Source organism: Chiloscyllium punctatum, chromosome 6, assembly GCF_047496795.1.
Source record: "Chiloscyllium punctatum isolate Juve2018m chromosome 6, sChiPun1.3, whole genome shotgun sequence".
Taxonomy (NCBI): Eukaryota; Metazoa; Chordata; class Chondrichthyes; order Orectolobiformes; family Hemiscylliidae; genus Chiloscyllium; species Chiloscyllium punctatum.
The window spans coordinates 78,549,050-78,572,713 of record NC_092744.1 but is presented as its reverse complement, the minus strand read 5'-3'; the positions used below and the strand labels follow the sequence as shown (position 1 = coordinate 78,572,713).

General features: G+C 43.5%; 1 protein-coding gene across 1 annotated transcript in view; it reads right to left on the bottom strand.

Moving 5' to 3' along the window:
* Positions 1–23,664, bottom strand: part of LOC140478441 (glypican-5-like) — a 446,519-nt gene that overhangs the window by 162,124 nt on the left and 260,731 nt on the right. Inside the window, exons 4-6 of the mRNA XM_072571705.1 lie at positions 23,415–23,548; positions 10,560–10,619; positions 7,637–7,762 (exon numbers count right to left, since the gene is read on the bottom strand). Coding sequence (XP_072427806.1) covers positions 7,637–7,762; positions 10,560–10,619; positions 23,415–23,548 — 320 coding nt within the window. The remainder of the gene's footprint in view (positions 1–7,636; positions 7,763–10,559; positions 10,620–23,414; positions 23,549–23,664) is intronic.

Genomic DNA, 23,664 nt, shown 5'->3' with positions numbered 1-23,664 from the left:
TTCAACAAGGTTCTCCATGGGAGACTGGTTAGCAAGGATAGATCTCAAGGAATGCAGGGAGAACTAGCCATTTGGATACAGAACTGGCTCAAAGGTAGAAGACAGAGGGTGGTGGTGGAGGTTGTTTTTCAGACTGGAGGCCTGTGACCAATGGAGTGCCATAAGTAGTGGGTCTACTACTTTTCATCATTTATATAAATGATTTGGATGTGAACATAAGAGGTATAGTTATTAAGTTTGCAGATGATATCAAAATTGGAGGTTAGTGGAGAGCGGAGAAGGTTACCTCAGATTACAACGGGATCTTGACCAACTGGGCTGAGGAGTGGCAGATGGGGTTAAATTCAGATAAATGTGAGGTGCTGCATTTTGGGAAAGCAAACCTTAGCAGGACTTATACACTTCATGGTAAGGTCCTAGGGAGTGTTGCTGAACAAAGAGACCTTGGAGTGCAGGTTCATAGCTCCTTGAAAGTGGAGTCGCAGGTAGATAGGATAGTCAAAACAGCATTTGGTATGCTTTCCTTTATTGGTCAGCGTATTGAGTACAGCTGTTGGGAGATCTAGTTGCAGCTGTACAGGACATTGGTTAGGCCACTGTTGGAATATTGCGTGCAATTCTGGTCTCCTGCCAATCAGAAGGATGTTGTGAAACTTGAAAGGGTGCAGAAAAGATTTACCAGGAAGTTGCCAGGGTTGGAGGATTTGAGCTATAGAGGATGAATACACTGGGACTGTTTTCCCTGGAGCTTCAAAGGCTGAAGGGTGACCTTATAAAATCATGAGCAGCATGGATAGAATAAATAGATAAACTCTTTTCCCTATGGTGTGGGAGTCCAAAACTAGAGGGTTTGGGTTTAGGGTGCAAGGGGAAAGATATAAAAGGGAACTAAGGGGCAACCTTTTCACACAGAGGGTGGTACGTGTATGGAATGAGCTGCCAGAGGAAGTGGTGGAGGCTGGTACAATTGCAACATTTAAAAGGCATCTGGATGGGTTTATGAATAGGAAGGGTTTGGAGGGATATGGGCCAGGTGCTGGCATATTGTACTAGATTAGGTTGAGATATCTGGTCGGCATGGACAAGTTGGACCGAAGGGTCTGTTTCTGTGCAGTACATCTCTATGACTTGATGATTCTGAAAAGTGTCCTTTTACAGCAATACTCAAGTCCTGTTCTAGATTATTTGAGTTCTGCACTAGACTAATTGTGTAATATGAATTACTTAGTATTTAACAGTAGGCCTAAGACTTTCTTTTCGAGATAACTAAACCACATTATCTCCCAGACCAGGATTTCCGTATCCACGCTCTCCTCATCCATATCTCCATGTACAACACCTTTCCATCCTTTCCCTTCCATTTCAGTTTTCTGATGTATAAGATGTACTTCAACATTACAATCTAAAACATTTCTCTCCTGAGAGAGAAAATGAAAATCGTTGATTTACCAGTCAGTGTCAATGGGGAGCAAGTATGGAGGAATTCTTCACAAGACTTGCCCTCAGCAACTTATGAACCTACATCTTCAATACAATCGGCACTAACTGAACTTTGAGTGAGTGAGACATTGTGTCATTACCATGACGACTAGTTCTGTATACCTTAGGCATCTAACCTCCAGACAAGCTGGGGGCACCAGTATCTGAAGAAGAACCTTAGTTTGCAAGAGTCAACCCAGAGATTTGAAGAGGCTTCCAGAGGAATTTGTTTGTTCAGAGTATCTCCTGATTCTGTTACCGATTTGCAAAAGGAAACATTGTGGGTACAATGTAATGCTTTCCAGCTGTGCAGAAAAAGCAATAGAATTATTTCCCACCAAAAGGATTAAAGTTGCTGGGAAATTATTGGGAAATTGTTGAACAGAGTTGGAATTTTCTCACTGAGTACAGTTGAAGAAGGCAGGGGACTTTAAGTCCATGTTATCCCAAGGGCCTTTCCCAATTTCAGTCTGTAAATATCACGCCAGCAAACTGTGACTGATCTTGTTTATTCCTCTCATTGATGCAAAACACCAAGAAAATGTTTCACCGAGGTTTCAAAACACTTTGTTTCACAAAGTAAATATAGGTTAATATGCTGTCTCTCTGAGGAATGAACAATGAATGGATTCATTGCACATTTTGCATCCCCACTCCCCCATGACCTCCCAACACACTTTACAGCTGATAAAAAAATCTACAAGTATAGTCGCTTATAGATCGTATATAACACAGCAACCAATTTACTCACAGTCAGCTCCCTCAAACAGCAATTCCATATTGAACAGTTTGTTTGAGCAATAAATGTTTGCAGGACTCCATTCAGAATTAAAAACAGAAAACAGTTAATGCTGAAAATAAAACGGAGAGTGGTGGAAAAATTTAGATGGAGAAGAGTCCCATTTAACTCAAACTATTAGTTAAGTGTTTCTCTCTGCATAGACACTACTGAGTATTTGAAGTACTTTCGGCTTTCACTCCAGAAAGAATATCTGCTGCTCCTTGAAACAGTGCCTTGGTGTCTTTTCGACCCATCCAAGATGGCCGACCACTTGACTTAGCATCTCATTTTCAACAGCACTGCACTGTCTCAGTACCGCATTGGCATTTCTGCTCAATCTGTACAGTCGGATTTGAATGCTCAACCATCAATGCTCAGACTTACCACCGCTGCAGCACTGATGACATCCAGATGTTAAGAAAAATTGATACACCAGTGGCAAAGTTATCTAACCAAGGACGGGCCATTTGCTCTATCAAGTCTGCCTCAGCAAGCAGTAATGTCCTCTCATGAATATCGACCCATAGCGCCACCATGTATCATTAAGGGATACAGGGTCAACTTGCTTAGGAACAGATTCCCTGCTGGAGGCATGGGTTGGAAAATCAGAGACAGAGTTAAGCACACCCGATTCTCCCAATGTTAAAATTAATGACCATGGAGATGGAGGTTTCACAAAGTAGGAATGCTGAACTCTACATGGGATTATCCCATTTACATTCCTGTGATATTTGCCTCTCGCGTCCTTCCTTCCTTTCTGTCTCCTGCAAACAGGGTGCTTTTATCTCTAAAATCTTCAAACGCAATGTAGCATGTCGAGGGAGCTCTAGACCAGTTAGCTTAACACTTGGTGTAGAAAAAACTAATGGAATCCATACCAAAGGAGAAAACTGTGGAAAGTAAAAACAAAATGGAATAGTATATCAAAAGGGAAAGTCTTATTTGATCAACCTCAGTGAATTCCCTGCAGCCATAATAAAGTCAACAGCAATATTTCAGTGGATACGAAAACAGAAATTGCTGGAAAAGCTCAGCAGGTCTGACAGGATCTGTGAAGAAAAATGTTTTTGGTCTGTAAGGAAGGGTCACTGAACCCAAAACTTTAACTCTGATTTCTCTCCACAGATGCTGCCAGACCTGCTGAACTTTTCCAGCAATTTCTGCTTTTGTTTCTGATTATAGCACCTGCAGTTCTTTCAGTTTTTATAATTCGGTGGATATAAGCTATCCAGATTTCTAAAAGCCCTTCAATTAAGTACCACAAAATAAGTTAACGATTAGCGTCACAGCGCAGAGTCAGGTATGACTGGCAGAACTGACTTCAGCGCTGAAAATGTGTTGCTGGAAAAGCGCAGCAGGTCAGGCAGCATCCAAGGAGCAGGAGAATCGACGTTTCGGGCATGAGCCCTTCTTCAGGAGTGAGGAAAGTGTGTCCAGCAGGCTAAGATAAAAGGTAGGGAGGGGGGACTTGGGGGAGGGGTGTTGGAAATGCGATAGGTGGAAGGAGGTCAAGGTGAGGGTGATAGGCTGGAGTGGGGTGGGGGCGGAGAGGTCAGGAAGAAGATTGCAGGTTAGGAAGGTGGTGCTGAGTTCGAGGGTTGGGACTGAGAAAAGGTGGAAGGAGGGGAAATGAGGAAACTGGAGAAATCTGAGTTCATCCCTTGTGGTTGGAGGGTTCCTAGGCGGAAGATGAGGCGCTTTTCCTCCAGCTGTCGTGTTGTTATGGTCTGGCGATGGAGGAGTCCAAGGACCTGCATGTCCTTGGTGGAGTGGGAGGGGGAGTTGAAGTGTTGAGCTACGAGGTGGTTGGGTTGGTTGGTGCGGGTATCCCAGAGGTGTTCTCTGAAACGTTCCGCCTGTCTCCCCAATATAGAGGAGGCCACATCGGGTGCAGCGGATGCAGTAAATGATGTGTGTGGAGGTGCAGGTGAAGTTGTGGCAGATATGGAAGGATCCCTTGGGGCCTTGGAGGGAAGTGAGGGGGGCGGGGGGGGGGAGGCGTGGGCGCAAGTTTTGCATTTCTTGCGGTTGCAGGGGAAGGTGCTGGGAGTGGAGGTTGGGTTGGTGGGGGGTGTGGACCTGACGTGGGAGTCACGGAGGGAGTGGTACCTGACGAGGGAGTCACTTCAAGACAGCATGGATAAAGAGAGATTATTTAGAGTGGAAGAAGATAGGATAAGAGTTTCCAAATTGTTCAACATTTATTCACAATTTACATTAACAGTTTGGATGCTAGAATCAGGAACAGAATTTCTAAGCTCACAGATGACACTTAAACTCCTGGTCTGGCATGGAAAGGGTGGAATATTCCATATTAAGTCAGATTCTAATGATCTACAAGATGACATTAATGAATTTGCAGAAAATAACTGGCAAATTAATATTAATGTAGATAAACGAGAGATTACATTTGATAACAAAAATAAGGAGAGTGCTTAATAATTGGAAAAGAAGAAGTTATATGAGGATGGAGAAGCAAAGGGGTCAGGGGATATACAAACACACCAATCACTAAAAATAGCGATGTAAGTTAAGGAGGTTGTAATAAAACTAACCAAACATTCAAATTTATTTTTAGAAAGAGAGAATTGAAGACAAGTTGTGGTAAATTGTTCCAATCCTTTGGTAGACCACACTTGGTGTGCTACGTACTGTTTCAATCAACATATTAACAATATTATAGGCAGAGATATTACACGTAGGGGTAGTGTAACCTGGCAAACTTATACCTATGAGGGAATCAAAATAGGCTGGGTTTCTCCTCAAAACGAGAACACTGAGGGCTGACCCAGTCGAAGTCTTTAAAATTATGAAAGGTTTCAGTACAGGAGATGCTGAGTCTTTTTTCCCATGTGAGGGGAAGAACAAAATCAGTCATCAAGAAAAGACAGTCATGAAAAATCGAATTGAGAACTCAGAAAAAAAAATGCTTAGAACCAGAAAGTGATGGAAATGTGAAAATACTTCCCAAAGGGAGTGGTGGTGATCAACAGCATGGATCTATTTAAGGGAAGGCTGGATAAGCCAATGAAACAGATGGGAAGAGAGGTTTATGCTGTCGGACTTAGATCATGAAAGATGGAAGTGGAGCAGGAATTCCAACATGGACTGGGCCAAATGGCTCATAGCTGCGCTGTACATTTGAAGTGTATTCAATTAGAAATTTTCCATCCCTCATAGTTCTCTAATAGGCAGAACAATGCATTGAATAAAACTGTGTGTGTGGAATAATCTTGTACATGGAGAACTTCAAATCAAACCTGCAAGGAAATTGGTTCATAGCATAAAAACAGTGTCTGTCTCTTCCACATAGTAACAATGCATGTGACATCTGGTTACGCAAGCTTGCACTCACTTGATAAATGATCAGAATGATAACTAGTGGGCGGCACAGTGGCTCAGTGGTTAGCACCGCTGCCTCACAGCACCAGGGTCCTAGGTTCGATTCCAACCTTGGGCGACTGCCTGTGTTGAGTTTGCACATTCTCCCAGTGTCTGTGTGGGTTTCCTCCCATAGTCCAAAGATGTGCAGGTCAGGTGAATTGGCCGTGCTAAACTGCCCACAGTGTTAGGTGCATTAGTCAGAGGGAGATGGGTCTGGGTGAGTTACTCTTCAGAGGATTGGTGTGGACTGGTTGGGCAAAGCGCCTGTTTCCACAATGTAGGGAATCTAATCTAGTAATGTAAAGGACAGCTCTCCAGTGTTTCCTGCTTGGATGTATATTTTAATGAACTCAATCACATAGTGCGGGTTTCGCTGGCTGAGCTAACATTTATTGCCCATCCGAATTGTCCCAGAGAAAGTGACAGTGCTGTCGTGAGAACCACGGCAATCTATTTGGTTTAGGGGCACCCACTAAGCTATTAGGGATGGAATTCCAGGATTTTGACCGAGCGACAGTGAAGCAATGGTGATAAACTTCCAAGTCAGGATCATGTATGGTTTGGAGGACAACTTGCAGGGTGTGGTATTCCTATGTATCTACTGCTCTATTCATTCCAGATGGTGGTCGTCATGGGGTTGGAAGGTGCTGTCTAAGGATCGTTGGTGAATTTCTGCAGTGCATCTTGTAGATGGTACATGCGGCTGCGATTGACTATTGGTGTTGGATGGGCTACTTGTTTGTGGATGTGGTGCCACTCAAGTGGGCTCCTTTGTCCTGGATGGTGTCAAGCTTCTTGAATGTTGTGGGAGCTGCACCCATCCAGGCAAGTGGGGAGTGTTCCATCACACTCTTGACTTGTGCCTTGTAGATGATGGCTAGGCTTTGGGGAGTCAGGAGGTGAGTTACCTGCTGCAGTATTCCTAGCCTCTGACCTGCCCTTTTAGCAACTGTATTTGTATGGTTAGCCCAGTTCAGTTTCTGGATGACAGTAATGCCCCAGGATGGAGATAGTGGGAGATTAAGCAATGGTAATACAATTGAATGTTAAGGGGTGATGCTCTCTTGTTGGACAGAGAGTTGTGTGTTGCGAATGTCACTTGCCAGCCACCAAAATTCATGCATTTTCTCTCAGTGTCCCACTTCTTTCTAAACATGTGCCAGATCGTTTGCCTTTAAGTTTGCTTATGACATTTTCCCATGAATTCAAAGTAAAATTCCACTGCAGAATGTGTTCCCTTCAATTTGCACTCACTATAACAGTGCTGTACAAAGTCCCTAAGTGCCAGCACTCTGATTGGACAGGAGACTGTGACTATCTGCAGATCCTGCACTTTCTTGGATTTCCTCCACCACAAGTGAGGAGCATTCTGGGCTGGGTACAGATCCTGAGTTCCAGAGTTAAAAAGGTTTTCTGCAATCACACATTTACTCAAACCTGTGCTGAAGAGTGACTGATATTATCTTTACATGCTGCCAAACCAATTAGAAGTGGTTGTTTTGCCTTGGTTTTTCACTTGCAATGCCCCAGTGGCAATGCAGGACTGTTGGAATATCTCTTAATTCTTAGCTTGTTATGGATCAGTAGCAAAGCTATATGTTGCAGCTAACTCTCAACAATAGGGACTATTGAGCGATCCTTAGATCACATTTCGCCAAACTCAAATAGTAGACAATGGAGCAAAACAGAATATGTCAAGAGGTTGTGCAAACCTAGTCCAGCTGATAGGAAGGTTGCTTTATCTAAACTTATAGCCGACATTTATGTGTTGTTACATCTGAAACAGTCACATTTAAACACATTTCTTGAATTTGGACATGAATCGACAATACAATTCATCTCGGCAAAGCCACCAAGTAGTAAAGAGGGCACGTTCATAATATTTGTGCAATACAACATATCAACAATCTACCCAAAGTGGGTCAGAGGTTAAAGTGACAGATGTCACATCTATTGCTCTTTCACATTGCAATTTTGCAGCCAACCACTTACCTTTCCACAACATTTACTCCGTTCCAGCAGGTTGAGCTATCATGAGGTCGGAGATCATCTTCACAGATCTGCTCTGCCATGGAAGCATAGAAGGTCCTGTGCCGCCGGATGTAGTTCATGAAGTCCCTGTTGAAGTAAATACAGGTCAATCCTTCAATGTAATCAAGGCCAGTACAAATAAAACATGAGAAAAGTGTATCCATTGTAAAGCAAATGAACAACCCTGCAAATATAGTAGAATAGAATTACATCACTTCACACCTTCCATTAAGACATCACTGCATGGCAGTTACCTTCCATTTATACACCTATTTAAGTTCCTTTCAAAAACATAATGTGACTTTGTACTCAGAATTAAAAGATCTAAGTTCTACATGAAGAAGCAAGAAATGAGTCTCAGATTATAAAACCAAAGTATTTGATAGTCTTAAAACAGCTCCAGATTTTTCTTCGCACCTTTTTTCAGGAAGGCTTTGCAATTTTTTGGAAAATGAGGGACTTCAGCCAGACTGTTCTTTATTTCCAGTTCCAGTCATCCTTGAGAAGGTTATGTCTTTTTGAAACACTACAGTCTGGTGCCACATTGGAGAAGGTACTCCCAGAATACCATAGAGTTGGAAGGTGGTTTTCTTTGTACAACATGAAGGTCAATGACTAGATGAGATTGTTTGATTTATAAACCAGCAGAGCTCTTGGAATTTGATAATCAGATTACACATGGTCTATGTAGTGATAAATATGTTGACAAGGTAGGTGCATCTTCTTATAAGCTCATTCTATGCATACTTTGTCCAAATGTGGTCTTGATCTGGGGTGATTGACAGTCCTTGATTAAGGGACCATCTACAGTACATCCCATCAACGCAGTTAACACAGGAATACTATCATTTTCCCGTAACAATTCATGAAGACGACTACAAAAGACTGTTTCATTATAAAGTTTTGCAAATTATGGGAACTATGTAAGAAATACATTTGAAGGGACTTCTTTTGGAGTCATACTGTGCTTTTTCGTCAGCGTTCGCTCGATGTTAACGTGGTTGCCTTCAACAGAAGATTGTGGACTCAAGGGCCACTGACAATTCATTCTAACCTGAAGATTTTATGTGAGTTTTCATGACTTTTGAAATGTTGTAGGTACTCTATATATGTTTATTTTTCTCTATATATGTATTTTTATATTGTACTATAAGAAAGAAATAATAAATACTCCCAAATCAAGTTTGTTTTGATACAGTCTCAAGACAGCACTTAGAGTATTTTCTGTAATTGGTTCAGTTCATGAATGCAGCTAACCACCTCCTTCAAACACAAACAATTAGGAATATGTAAAAAAAAAGTTACAGCTATAATTTATAAATTTATTGCTGTTTATGGGAAACGCTAAGAATGGAGTTAATGCCTGAAGAGAAATGTACAAATGTTGTGCTTTCTAGGCCTGAATGGAAAGCATATGTGCTGACGAGGGGGGTACTCTGTATAACTGAGAGGCTCGTGATGATGCATGAATTTTATGATGATTTGTCTGATTATCTTCGTGCATCAGAAGGAATTTAAACACATCATCACCGAGAAGATTAAGTGGCAAATTGTACATGACATACAAAAGAGTGGCACGGTGGCACAGTGGTTAGCACTGCTGCCTCACAGCGCCAGAGACCCGGGTTCAATTCCCGCCTCAGGCGACTGACTGTGTGGAGTTTGCACGTTCTCCCCGTGTCTGCGTGGGTTTCCTCCGGGTGCTCCGGTTTCTTCCCACAGTCCAAAGGTGTGCAGGTCAGGTGAATTGGCCATGCCCGAAGGGCCTGTTTCCACACTGTAAGTAATCTAATCTAATCTAAAAGAGAGTGAAGATGCTGGGGTTCTTGGGGCAGAGAATGTTAGCAGATGGTTTGAAGAGGTTCTAAATTCAACATGGCTTTGATAGAGGAAACAGGGAGGAACTGCTTCTCAGTTTAGATTGGATTAGATTCCCTACTGCATGCCATTTGGCCCAACAAATCCACACCGACCCTCCGAAGAGTAACCCATCCAGACCCATTCCCTGACCATATATTTACCACTTACCAATACACCTAACACTATGGGCAATTTAGCATGGCCAATTTACCTGACCTGAACATCTTTGGATTGTGGGAAGAAACCAGAGCACCCGAAGGAAATCCACACAGACGCGGGGAGAATGTGCAAACTCCACACAGTCACCCAGAGTGGGAACTGAACCTGGGTCCCTGGCGCGGTGAGGCAGCAGTGCTAACCACTGAGCCACCATACCACCCAGTGCCACCGTTTAGACAGGGCAATAACGAGAAGACCTGGATTTCAGGGCATTAACAAAGAGGGAATGTGAGGAAACCTTTATTTGTGTCCACAGCAATCACAAATACACTATTTGAAATGATGGAAGAAATAGATACAAAAGGAATGCTCAAGATTAAATTGAAGAAAGAGTGACCGGACAAACAAAGTAGAGCAATAGCAAGATGCAACTGCTCTTCAGCAGGGAATGGGATTACTTGAAAGCTCTTCCCAAGAAGCAGCACAATAAACTGGGCTAAATGAATCCCTTCCATATTGTCTTAGGCCATGATTCAGGTCTGAATCCTGATGAGGTCAGCGCCACCTTTATCTGTTTGTCTATAAACGCTGTATGATTTCTGCTTGGGCAGCCTAAGGGCAGGTTGGTGGTGTATGGCAAACGAGTTTCAAATTCTCCATAGATTGGGTGGCCACGAAGAAATGGAAACGGAAAGGGGAGCTTTTTAGATGTGACACACTGTTGGGATAAAATGGAAGGAATGGACATTGCGTTGTCTACTACACCTGAAAGAGCGTTCACCCACAGCGTTTGTTGTTTGTTTTATAACAAAAAGCTTATGTTGCTGAGGGACAGTTAATCTGCCCACTGTGCAGGTTCTCTTACCTAGAGTTCTTTTTCATTGTCCTAGGCCTATCAGTCTTTACTTCTTTCAGAGGCAGGGAGCTGGACAGAATCGCAGGCAGGAAGCGTCAGTCAGACAGGGTAGCAGAGTGTTTCGGGACAAGGTGAATGGAGCAAGGGAGTGTGAGAGAGAGAGAGAGAGAGAGCGGGAGTGAAGGAGAGAGGGAGGGAAGGGAGGAAGGAGCATACCATGAAAAAGAGAGAGAGAAAAAAACAAGTGAAAACGATGAAACCATACGGAAAAATAAAACATCGTGCGCATGCTTACAGTGGGAGCAAAATCAGAATGAAACATAAAAGGTGCCATTACCCCCCCCCAATATGTGAAGACCAGGACATAGAGAATCACTTACTGCCTCATCCCTATGATTAAACATAGTAATGGGACATTAGCGGGACAGATCACCAACACAGAGACGAGACTGAGCTCCTGGAGTCGCTGGCTTGCAGCCACACAGGGTTCATTTTGGGGGTGATCTGACAACCATCAACTGCACTCTCCTCCTTTCCCCCCATAACCATCACTTTTACTGATTACACATCTGTCTGAGCCTTGAATATACTTACTGACCCAGCCTCTGCAGCCCTCTCTGATCAAGAATTCCAGATTCACTACATTCAGAGAATTAAATCCTCGCCATCTATAGCAGTATATAATGCAACATTAGCAATCTGTATTTCTGTGATTTTTTTGTGAAGTGTCAAGGAACTATCCAAGAGGGTCCTCAAACAAAACCTAACACCGGGCTACATAACAACGACAACTTGTAGTAATACAACTGCCATAATTCAAAAAAACATCATAAAGTGTGTCGCAGGAGTGTTTTAGAATAAAACATACTGCTAACCACATAGGTCTGATGACCAAAAGCCTTGGTGAAGTTGATAGATTTTAAGGAGTGTTTAAGGAGCTGCTTAAAGAAGGAAAGAGGTAGAGAATCAGAAAGTTTCATCAACATTAGAGCTCAAGGCCTGAACTACTGACTACTTGGCCACCAAAGTGGAGACATAAAAATGCACAAGAATCTTGTATTAAATGATCGCAGGCATTGCAGAGGTTTGAAGGTTTGGAAGAGAGTTCAGATTGGGTGGGATGAGCTCAAGAAGTGACATGATTTAAAATCATGGCAATTCTTGACCAGGGGCCAAACTAGATTAGCGAGCACAGGATGGTACAGAATCAGGACTGAGTGCAAGTTAAGACATAGGTAGACAGCTGTGGCTGATTCATGTTTATTGGAGGGTTTGAACTGAGGAGAATAATCACATATAGAGGTAACAAAGACATAAATCAGGTTTTCAGCAGCTGAAAGAGGGCATGTTGCAGCAATGTTACACAGGGTTCAGGAGATATTTACCAGGATGTTGCCAGGTATGGAAGGTTTGAATTATAAACTATGGCTGCATAGTCTGGAACATTTTTCACTGGAGCATGGGAGGCTGACCTTACAGAGGTTTACAAGATCAGGAGGGGCAATGATAGGGTTAATGGTCGGTGCCTTTTCCTGAGGGTGGGGAATTTCAAGACTAGGGGGAACATTTTTACAGTGAGAGGAGATGGGTGTAAAAAGGAAAATGAGAGGGACTTTTTTTTTATACAGAGTGTGGTTTGCATGCGGAATGAATTTCACGACAAAGTCATGGATGTGGCCACAGTTACAGTGTTTAAAAGACACTTAGGTATGTACGGGAATAGGAAAGGTTTGGAGGGATATGGGCTCGAAACAGGCAGGTGGGACTAGTTTAGTTGGGGTTATGTTTGACATGGACAGGTTGGACTGAAGGGTCTGTTTCTGTGCTGTATGACTCAATGACTACGACTCCATGAGTGTCAACAGGTTGGTTTTGTGTTGGCACAAGTATGAGGGTCGTAGCTCAATTCAGATTCAAATGTGATATCAAGCTCACAAACAGATGGGCTTAATCTCTAATTCTCGCATGGTAAAGGGAGACAATGTTTGGAGCTGTAACTGAAGACAAAGGCTTCAGTCTTCTCAATATTTATTGGGTGTAACTTTCTGCTCACCCAGCAATGGGATGTCAAATAAATGGTCTCATAAGGAGATATTAGGACAGATGACAAATAAGCTTAGTCAAACAGATTGATTTTAAAGGCAGAAAGAGAAAGAAAGGCTAAGAGCCCTGAGGAGAGAACATCAGGTTTTAAGAGATTTAGCAACTGAAAGCACAGCCACCAGTGATAGATCAATTCAACTCGGGGATGTTCAAAAGGCCAGAAATAGAGAAAGGACGAAGGACAGGAAATAAAACAAAAGGCAATGTTGAAGGAGTTAACTCCAGGGGGTTGGAAAACAGAGAGTGAATGGAGAGCTGTAAATTATCACTTATTTACTTAGCTGTGTCGCAGCACTTTAGAAATGACATAATCAGGCTACAGGATTACAAAGAAGCATAATTATCCACTCCATTAGGCTAAATTGGAGGCCAATTGCAAAATTTATGGGAGTAATTTTCTACGTGCACACTGCCAGCCAAGAGCATTCCCCACCAGGCATGTCTATAGACAACTCTACGCCTGACTATAATAGCGGCTGGTGCGGGTAGGAGTATAACATATTGACAGGACTTTTTCTCCTCTATTTTAAGATGGGCATGTTCCTGTCTGAGTTAAAATGGAGGGATGTTGTGCAGTGCTTCATACGCAGTGCCTCTCTCTCAGTGGTGTAACATGTTCATCACTGAGTCAGCAGTTCCAGACACAACCACCTAATCTGGACAGACAGCTCAGTGCCGTACTGAGACAGCTCTAATGTCTGCCCTCTTGAGTGGATGTAAACAATCTCCCCCCCAGCACTTTCTGCAGAAGATGACCTTTCTCCATGGTCTTCTGCTCAGCATTTATCCCACAATCAACACCAACAGAAAACATGCTCACTCGTCAGTACCTCCTCGTCGTTATTGGGAGCTTTCTGCACGATAACTGGCTATGCCTTTCACCTACATTCTAACGGTGACTACACTTCAATGAAGACAATGGGTCCTTGAGCAGCTCAGTCTTGCTTTACAAAGGGTCACAGAGCTTGCCTGCTCTTATAAATGAGTGGAGCTTGAACTGCTGTGAAGCCAGTGACAAACCCTGACAGACAAAGAGGGCTAAGAAAGAAAAGTTTGATTCTCACCACTTATACTCATGGTAAATTGCTTCCCTCCCCAGCTAGCAAAATTAAATTTTCTCTCTGTGTTCACAGGACACTGGAGTGCTGTGTGCAGTTCTGGTCGCCTCACTACAGTAACAATGTGATAGCACTAGAAGGGTGACAGAGGAGGTCCCCAGGTTGTTGACTGAGTTGGAGAAATTGAGCTACAAGGTGAGACTAGGTAGGCTTGGACTGTTTTCTTCAGACCAGAGAAGACTGAGGGGAGGGGGACATGATTGAGGTGTATAAGGTTACGAGGGATATGGACAGGGAGAAAAGCAGCAGCTGTTCCCCTTGGTTGAGGAGCCAAGCACGAGAAAGCATAGTTTTAGATTAAGGGGCAGGAGATTCAGAAGGGATTTGGGACAAAATATTTACTCTCAGTGGATGGTGGGAATATGGAATACACTGCCTGGGAAGGTAGAAGAGGGTGAAAACCTTACAAACTCTAAAAAATATTTGGACGGGTACTTCAAATATCATGACATTCAAGGATATAGGACGAGTGCAGGAAATTAGGATTAACACATGTTTTGTAGTTGTTATGTTGGGACAGATTTGATGGGCTGAAGGGCTTTTGCTGCACTGTATATATCTCTGAATTTATGGTCGTAGGCATCATTGGTTGGGCCAGTGTTTGATGCTCATCCTCACGTGCCCCCGAGAGGATGAGGGGGAGCTGTCTTCTTGAACTGCTGCTCCCTATGTGCTATAGATAGAAACACAATGCTATAACGGAGTTCCAGGTTTTTGACCCCTAGCAGCACTGAAGCAATGTTGATATCTTTCTGAGTCAGGCTGGTGTGTTGTTTCAGACTGTCCTCTCACTGCTCCTGACTTGAAAGCTGGTCTCCCTTCTTCCCCATTGCTGTAACAGACCAGGTTCAACTCTCCTCACTGCTCTTGATCTGAAGTACTCCCAGAGAATCCCAGTGTGAAACATAACATCAGGAATTACAAGTGGCGCTGTAGAGGGGGGGAAGGATCTGCACCTGGTCATCAGCCTGACGCTATGAGACTTTGCTGATCTTCTAGGGACTGATTGAGATGGATCACCTACTCCACACTGATGCTGACCCACAAACAAGCAAGACTGCAGGCTCCTTAACTGGGATGGGGTAGGGGCAACACCAATGTGTATATGGTTTCCAATTGTGTCAGATCACCCTGCCGCAAGACAAAGCTTTGTCTGGATCATGTGATCACACTACATTAAAGATCTCACATGGGCGCCTTCCAGTCTCTTGTAAGCAATAACTGTAAATTTCCTAGGTTAGCTAAAAAATGATAACAAAATATATGAAGCCTGCTCTATTGAAAAGATGGTGAGGTATTAAACATTAACCTAATCATTTAAAAAGTACTGGGTCACCTCTAGGTGTTTTCTGAAGGGATGTAAGTGTTTATAGCTCAGTAGGTGGTATACTGAATTGGTGACACTATATGTCTGGCTGAAGTTCTGATTTGAAGCAGATACAGTGCACGACAGCACAAAACATGGTTGATCACACAGGGAGCATATTGTGCTGTGTAAACATCACACAGTCAACCAGACAACACAAAAACTGCAAGGAAATAGTTCATGGCAGCAGCCTGGACAAGCTGTCCGTGTCCATTAAAACCGAGAGATAAGTCTTTTTTCCAGAGAAAACAAACATTATGAGTGAAATGTGAACCAACTATGGAAGGTGTTACACATTTATGAAGTTTGCCGGTGATCAAGCTGATCAATCACTTAAGACTGGACACAGCTGAAAATGTGTTGCTGGAAAAGCGCAGCAGGTCAGGCAGCATCCAAGGAACAGGAGAATCGACGTTTCGGGCATCAGCCCATCTTCAGGAATCCTGAAGACTGGACACAGTCAAGGTTTGATCACATCCGTTTGAGCAGCTGCAGTTAACTAGTTCGGGAACAGGAGTTGTCTGATAAGAGACCAGAGGGTGGAACAGAGCAAGCCAATCACTTATTTCAGTGTGACATGTCGACATAAACCAAGTCACTTGGAACTGTAACCATGTCTGTGTAAGTTGGTGACATTTTACCTCTTGTTTGCAGTACTTTGTTCAATACCTCGTTTGAGTAAAGAGCAATTGGGTATATCCTCTTTTTGGGACTGGCTTGGGTAATCGATATCCAGAGTAAAGCTGACAGATGAGGAAAAGGAGGAATGAAAGCCTCCACCCTGAAAATGAGGTTTGGCACCTGGAATGTCAACACACAAATAGACAACTGCAGCAGGGACAGACTGGAACGTCACATTGTCATTCTCAGGTGGGACCTCTTGCTCCACAACATTGGCATCACTGCCCTGAATGGAACTCAACTGGCAGGAGCTCAGCTCAAAGAACAAGGTGCTGGATCCATCTTTTTCTGGAAGGGTAAACCTAAGGCATGGTGACAACTCCACAGAGTTCGATTCACCATTAAAATAAGGCAATGTGGCTTGGAGGAGAACCTGCAAATGGTATTCCAACCTGCCCTTGCCTTTATCGGGGTGGGTTGGGGGTCTAGAGGTAGCAGGAGTCATGGAGATTGCTGCAGTGAAATGCAGATTGCAGTGACAATACCAGCAGCAGTGGTCTTAGTAGCTTCTCGTGCTATTGCCAAATTGTTGATGCATCATCTTACACACCCAGCTTTATTGCCTAAGACGTCTGCGCATTGAAATCAAGATTGCTCTCTGTAGCTCCTCCTTATTTCCTATGACCTCTTAGTTCGGGATCCTCTTGGAAGGAGTGATCACGGTATGGTCGAATTTAGAATACAGACTGAAAGCGCGAGGACAAAATCCAATACCAGGGTCCTCTGCTTAAACAAAGGAGACTACAATAGGATGAGAGAGGTATTGGCTAAAGTAGGCTGCAGACAAAGACTTTGTGGTGGGACAGTTGACATGCAGTGGAGGACTTTCAAAGCAATTTTTCAAAGTGCTCAGCAGAAGTACATGCCAGTGAAAAGGAAGGCCTGTGAGAAAAAGGGTTATCTGCCTTGGGTGTCTAAGGAAATGAGGCATGTAAAGTGACAAAGACCAGCAAGAGACTAGAAGATTGGGAAAACTTTAAAGATCAACAAGAAACAACAAATAAAGCTATAAAGAAAAGTAAAATAGATTTTGAGAGTACAACAGCTCAGAATAAAAAGACAGACAGCACAAGTTTCTATAAAAATACAAAACAAAAAAGAGTGGCTAAGGTAAACGTTGATCCTTTAGATGATGAGAAGGGACACTTAGTCATGGGATATGAGGAAATGGCCGAGGCATCGAACAGGTATTTTGCGTCAGTCTTCATAGTGGAGGACACTAATAACATACCAGTAATTAAGAAGTAGATGAAGGTAGGTGATGACCTGGAAACAACCATTATCACAGAAGACACAGTGTCAGGCAAGCTAATGGAGCTAAAGGTAGACAAGTCTCCCAACCCTGATGGAATGCTCCCCAGGGTACTAAAAGAGATAGCAGGGAAAATAGCAAATGCACCTGTGGTAATTTTCCAAACTTTGTTGGACTCTGGGGCAGTTCCAGCAGATTGGAAAATAGCAAATGTGCCACCATTGTTTAAAAGGGAGGTAGACAAAAGATGGCGAAGTATAGACCAGTTAGCTTAACTTCTGTACAGGGGAAAATGCTTGAATCAATTATCAAGGAAGAAATGGCTGGGCATCTAGATAGAAATTGCCCCATTGAGCAGATGTAGCACGAGTTCATGAAGGGCAGGTCATGCTTAACTAACCTTTTGGAATTCTATGGAGACATTACAAGCAAGGTGGACAACAGGGACCCGGTAGGTGAGGTGCACCTAGATTTCCAAAAGACTTTCGAATTGGTGATACACAAAAGGCTGATGCATAAGATAAAGATGCATGGTGTTAGGGTAATGTATTAGCATGGATAGAGGATTGGTTAACTAACAGGAAGCAAAGAGTGGGAATAAATGAGTATTTTTCTGGTGATCAGTGACTAGAGGTGTGCCTCAGGGATCAGTGTTGGGACTGTAGTAGTTCATAATTTACATATGTGTCAAAGTTTTCGGATGGCACAAAGATGAGTGGGAGAACAAAGTGTGCAGTGGACTCTGAAACTTTGCAAAGGGACATAGATAGTTTAAGTGAGTGGGCAAAGGTCTGGCAGATGGAGTACAATGTTAATAAATGTGAAGACATCCAATTTGGTAGAAATAACAGTAAAAAGGACTATTACTTGAATGGTAAAAAGTTGCAGCATGCTACTCTGCAGTGGGCCCTGGGTGTCCTTGTGCATGAATCACAGAGTGTTGGTCTGCAGGTACAACAGGTAATTAGGAAAGGCAAATGGAATTTTGTCCTTCATTGTTAAACAGATTGAATTTAAAAATGGGGAGGCTATGTTGCCGCTGTATAGGGTACTAGTGAGGCCATACCTGGAGTTTTGGTCTCCTTACTTGAGAAAGATGTACTGACACTAGACATGGTGCAGAGGAAGTTTACTGGGTTGATTCTGGAGTTGAAGGGGGTTGGTTTATGAGGAGAGACTGAGTAGATTGGGACTATATTCATTGGAATTTAGAAGAATGTGGAGGGATCTTGTAGAAACAAAATTATAAAGGGAACAGGTAAGATAGAAGTAGAGAGGAGGTTTCCAATCATGCATGAATCTTGGACAAGAGGGCATAACCTCAAAATTAGAGGGAGTAGATTTAGGACTGAATTGAGAAGGAACTTCTTCACCCAGAGGGTTGTGAATCTGTGGAATTCCCTGCCCAGTGAAGTAGCTGGGGCTTCCTCATTGAACGCTTTCAAAACTGAGATAGACAATTTTTTGAACAGTAAAGGAATTAAGAGTTATGGTGAGAGGGCGGGTAAGTGGGGCTTAGGCCACAAAAAAGATCAGCCGTGATCTTATTGAGTGGTGGAGCAGGCTCAAAGGGCCAGACGGCCTACTCCTGGTTCTTATGTTAACACCGTGATTAAAAAACTGCTGAACTGCTTATTGCAGGCTGAGCTGCAACAGTGGTGATGGAGGATTCATGTTTTAATAGGATAGGATATAAAAACATCATTCATTCACCACAACACACAAACATTCCACCAAAACAGCTGGAAAACCTTCGGTTTACAGGAAAGCTGATTGTACTAGCTCTCATTTTAAGACAACAAAGCATGAAAGCATAATCAACATTCCAAGCTACGCATAAAATCACAGCATAACATATCACAGCAGGAAGCCATTCTGTTTTTCCTGAGCTGGCTCTTCATTGTTAAAGGTCACCTGGCACAATTTGAAGATGAGCTCAGAATTCTCCCAGAGTCATTGCATCATACAGCTTTCTATATTCTCACCTAAATCATTTTATGTATGACAAACAAAAGGTGACCTCGCACCAATCCCTATGGAACACCACTGGTCATTGGCCTCCAGTCCAAAAAACAACCCTCCTCCACCACCCTCTGTATCTTGCCATCAAACCAATGTTGTATCAAATTGGCAAGCTCTACCCAAATCCCATGTGATTTAACTTTACTGATTAGTCTACCGTGTGGAACCTTGTCAAAGGCTTTACTAAAGTCCAAGTAAATAAAGTTTACCACTCTGCCATCGTCAACCTTCTTAGTTACTTACTCAAAAAACTCAATCATGCTTGAGAGACACAATTTCACTCGCACAAAACCATGCTGACTATCCCTAATCATTCCTTGCCTTGCCAAACGCAGGCAAATCCAATCTTTCAGAATCAGAGTCATAGTGATGTACAGCACAAAAACAGACCATTCGGTCCAACTCGTCCATGCCGACCAGATATCGCAACCCAAATCACGTCCCACGTGCCAGCACCCAGCCCATAACCCTCCGAACCCATCCAGATGTCTTTTAAATGTTGCAATTGTACCAGCCTCCGCTACTTCTTTTGGCAGTTCATTCCATAAACGTATCACTCTGCATGAAAAAGTAGCCCCTTAGGTCTCTTTTATATCTTTCCCCTCTCACCCTAAATCTATGCCCTCTAGTTCTGGACTCCTCCACCCCAGGGAAAAGACTTTGTCCATCTATCCTATCCATGCCCCTCATGAATTTATAAACCTCAGCCTCCGATGCTCCAGGGAAAACAGCTCCAGCCTCTTCAGCCTCTCCCTTTCGCTCATGTCCTCCAACCCTGGCAACATGCTTGCAAATCTTTTCTGAGCCCTTTCAAGTTTCACTTCCAACAACATAACCACCACCTAAGTCAGGCTTTCAGCTTTACAGTCCCCAGGGAAATTGGGAAATTGCTGTGGAGAATATTCTCCCATCAACCATGAAAGACAGCAGACTGACTGACTGGTACCTGATTTCACATATACTTGTATGCTGTCCCAGTATGCCAGTCTTACAACAAGATATACCACATACAGTCATCCCTCTGTATCTGCAAGGGTTCCATTCCTGTAAAAGCCCACAAGTGATGAATTTGCAAGTGCAAATATAATAAGTTATGGTAAAAATCGTGTCCAATTCTCTGACCCCAAATTTATGACATTTTGCTATTACTTTTAGATTATTGGCAAGCTCTCCCTGAATCACGTGTGATTTAACTTTACCAATTAGTCTACTGTGTGGAACCTTATCAAAGGCTTTATTCAAGTCCAAGTAAATTATGTCTACCATTCTGCCCACATCAATAAACATAAAAACATCTGAAGTAAAAGTTAATACCAATACAATAAAACAATTGCACAGTAACTTAGCAGTAAAGGCAAGAAGTTCTATGAACCAGGACCAGGTGTTGTTGAAGGAGGTGATAGATGGTTACAACTGGATTGGGGGGAGGAGGAGGACAGTGCAGATGTGATTTCCTCCCAGCCACAATTCCCCAAATGATGAGCCATCCTCCTCTACCTCCATCTAGTGGCCAGCCTCAACTTGTTCATCCTCCTGAGCACCTATGCCCTTGCTCTTGGAGGGTTGAAGGGGAAGAGCTGAGTAAAGGAACAGGTCAAGATAGCGAGATTGCCACGTATGGTGAAAGATGTTGTGGTTAGGTGAGTTTTGCTCACAGACTCTGATTGATTGGTTACTCATCAGCAAAATCGCAATTCGTGAATTGGTGGTTACGGAGGAATGACTGTAACAACCTTAATGCAACAAAACAACTCAAGTCCCTTGTCAAAATGCGTGGTGCTCGAAAGGCACAGCAGGTCAGGCAGCATCCAAGGAGCAGGAAAGTCAACGTTTCAAGCATAAGCTCTTCATCAGGAATTAGGGTGGGGGGAGGGGGTGGGTGGTATGGCTGCCCAAGGGGGCTGCGAGATAAATGGGAGGGGTTGGGGCTGGGGAAAGGTAGCTGGGAATGTGATAGATAGATGAAGGTGGGAGGGTGATGGTCATAGGTTGGAGAGGAGGGTGGAGTGGGGAAGTGGGAAGGAAGATGGATAGGTAGGACAGTTCAAGAGGGTGATGCCGAGTTGGAGGATTGCATCTGTGACAAAGTGGGGTGAGGGGAAATGAGGAAACTGTTGAAACCAATGTTGGTCCCATGTGGTTGGAGGGCCCCAAGGCAGAAGATGAGGTGTTCTTCCTCCAGGCGTCAGGTGGCTAGAGTTGGCGTTGGAGGAGGCCAAGGACTTGCATGTCCTCGGCAGAGTGGGAGGGAGTGTTGAAGCATCTGCAGTCCTCACTTTCTCCAACTCAAGGCCCTTGACGGGATCAATGTCAAAGCGTAACACTGAGAATATATAGGTCCACAGCCAGGTCAAAAAGAAGTGCCTCAATGGACAAAACTGATGCAGTGAGGCCAAGATATGTTGAAAGTGTGCTCATATCTTAGGGCCTCAGCATTTTGGGGCAATGATCAGAAGCAATGGCTTCACGTCTTCGCATTTTTTAAATGAAAACTGGGCAACAGCATTGGAGTCAGACGAGCTGGTGGTGAGGCAGGGTGCAGCACTATTAATGTGCATGTGAAAACTAATGCTTTACCTTTGCGTGATGTCGCCAGGTAAAGTATGTAGATTAGAAATAAGTGAGGGTCAAGGAATGATCCTTGTGGGACACCAGAGGTAATGGTGCTGGAGCAGGAAGTGAAGGCATTACCATTTAACCTCTGGTTATGGCTGTTCAGATAACAAGGCAAATCAGGTGAATGCAGGAAGACTATGGAGAGGCATGGCAAGGAATTTAGCAAAGAAAGCGAAGTTGGAGGTGGGACCATTAATTGCAGGAATAGTAGAGTCAAGGGTTGGATGTTTTGAGGGAGGGGTCAATAAGAGTGGATTTACAGTAGAGAGGAACAATGTCTGAAAGGTACAAAAGAGTGGGACCCAGGAAGAAGAAGGCACCCACTTGACAACAGTCCGAGTTCTTCAGAGAACATATACTGTATGGGGCACTTTGAAATGGGCACATGAGGGTTGGTGGAATATCCCACTGTTATGACATAAAAATCGGGAGAGCTCTTGGCAGTTTTCTTGCGTCCTGATGAAGATGGTACTTGCTGTTATCGATTTCCACATGTGCAAGTGAATAGCTAATCTATGAACTTTGACCTTGAATAGTGGCAGCCTCCTTGGTCATGGGGGATATCAGAACTGAATCGGATTTAGTGTCCACACAACAACCTTGAACAAGCAGCTACATAAGATCATGGATGACAGATCACTGTCAAGTTCGAGATTAATGATTAAGAGCAAGAACTGTCCATTGTTTTCCCTCCCAACTCAAAGACACTGGGACAATCGGACCTCTCCTGTTAGAATCCCACCGAGTATCATCAAAAATGTACAACCTCAAAACAAGGGGCCAACCCTGGGATTTTTTTAATGCAAGCCCTCAACTCATCATGGTTTCCAATATAGGAACCATGCAGGATTTACAACACAGAAGAGCAATCAAGCTTATTCCCACCTTCCTGCACTAGACACACTGCCCTACAAGTCACTGATTTTCAGCCAACATCCAGGTTCTAGTTCTATATGGTGAGAGTTTCTGCCTTGACCATTCTCTGGGTGAAAAACTGTCTCATCTCCCTTCTATCAGTTGCTTTAATCAGTTGGTCCCTATTTATCTTGGAGGCTTCCATCTTATATATCTGAAATAATATATTTCTTATCCCAAGGCAAACAGCCAAGCCTATTCAATCTTCCTTATTTTCACAATTCTCCAGTCCAAGTGACATCCTCATAAGTCTCACTTGCATCCTTACCAGTGCAAATAGATTTTTCTTGTTGTGACCAGAACCGCACATAGTAGCTTTATGAGTGTTGCATTGAGTTCTAGCATAATTGCTTACAGGGCAGCTTTCCCTGTTTTGGCACTTTCCAAGGTGGCACAGAGCACCTTTGTACCATTGCACTGTGGCACACATGGGCATTTGGCTGAAACTGTGGATCTCATAGTCTTACTATGTGAGGTACCACCTGACGCATCCCCCAAAGAGAAGGACAAGTGAGAATGATACATAAGCACTTCTGCAGCCGTGCCAACAGGCTGAGCAATATTTGGGATCTAACTAGCCTAGTCCACCAAGAGATGCACAACCACTTCCCCGTTCCAAAAGCTTGCAATTTCAAACAAACCTGTCGAACTATAACCTGGTATTGTATACTTCTGACTTTATCCACTCCAATCCAACATGGGCACCTCTACATCATGGCATTCAAGGGATGTCAAGGAACGGGAAAGTACACTGCTTTGTTAAGACTCCACCGGCAGTAGAGTGCCCTTACCTTCTTCTCTGGGCCAGGGTGCCGAATGGGGTCACAGCCTGGGGTTGGAAGCTGGGCATGACCAGGATCTGCGCTGTATTTTCCTGTGATGTAGCTATTGCTCGCTCTTGGGGCTGGTCACAAACTTTACCCACCTACAACACAAAAGCACACATGAGCATTCAGTTCCTTTTTGCAAATAGAGAGAGATATTCATTGTAAGTGGTGTAAGGATGCAAAGCAACAGGAGTCTCGTTGTTGAGCGTAACAT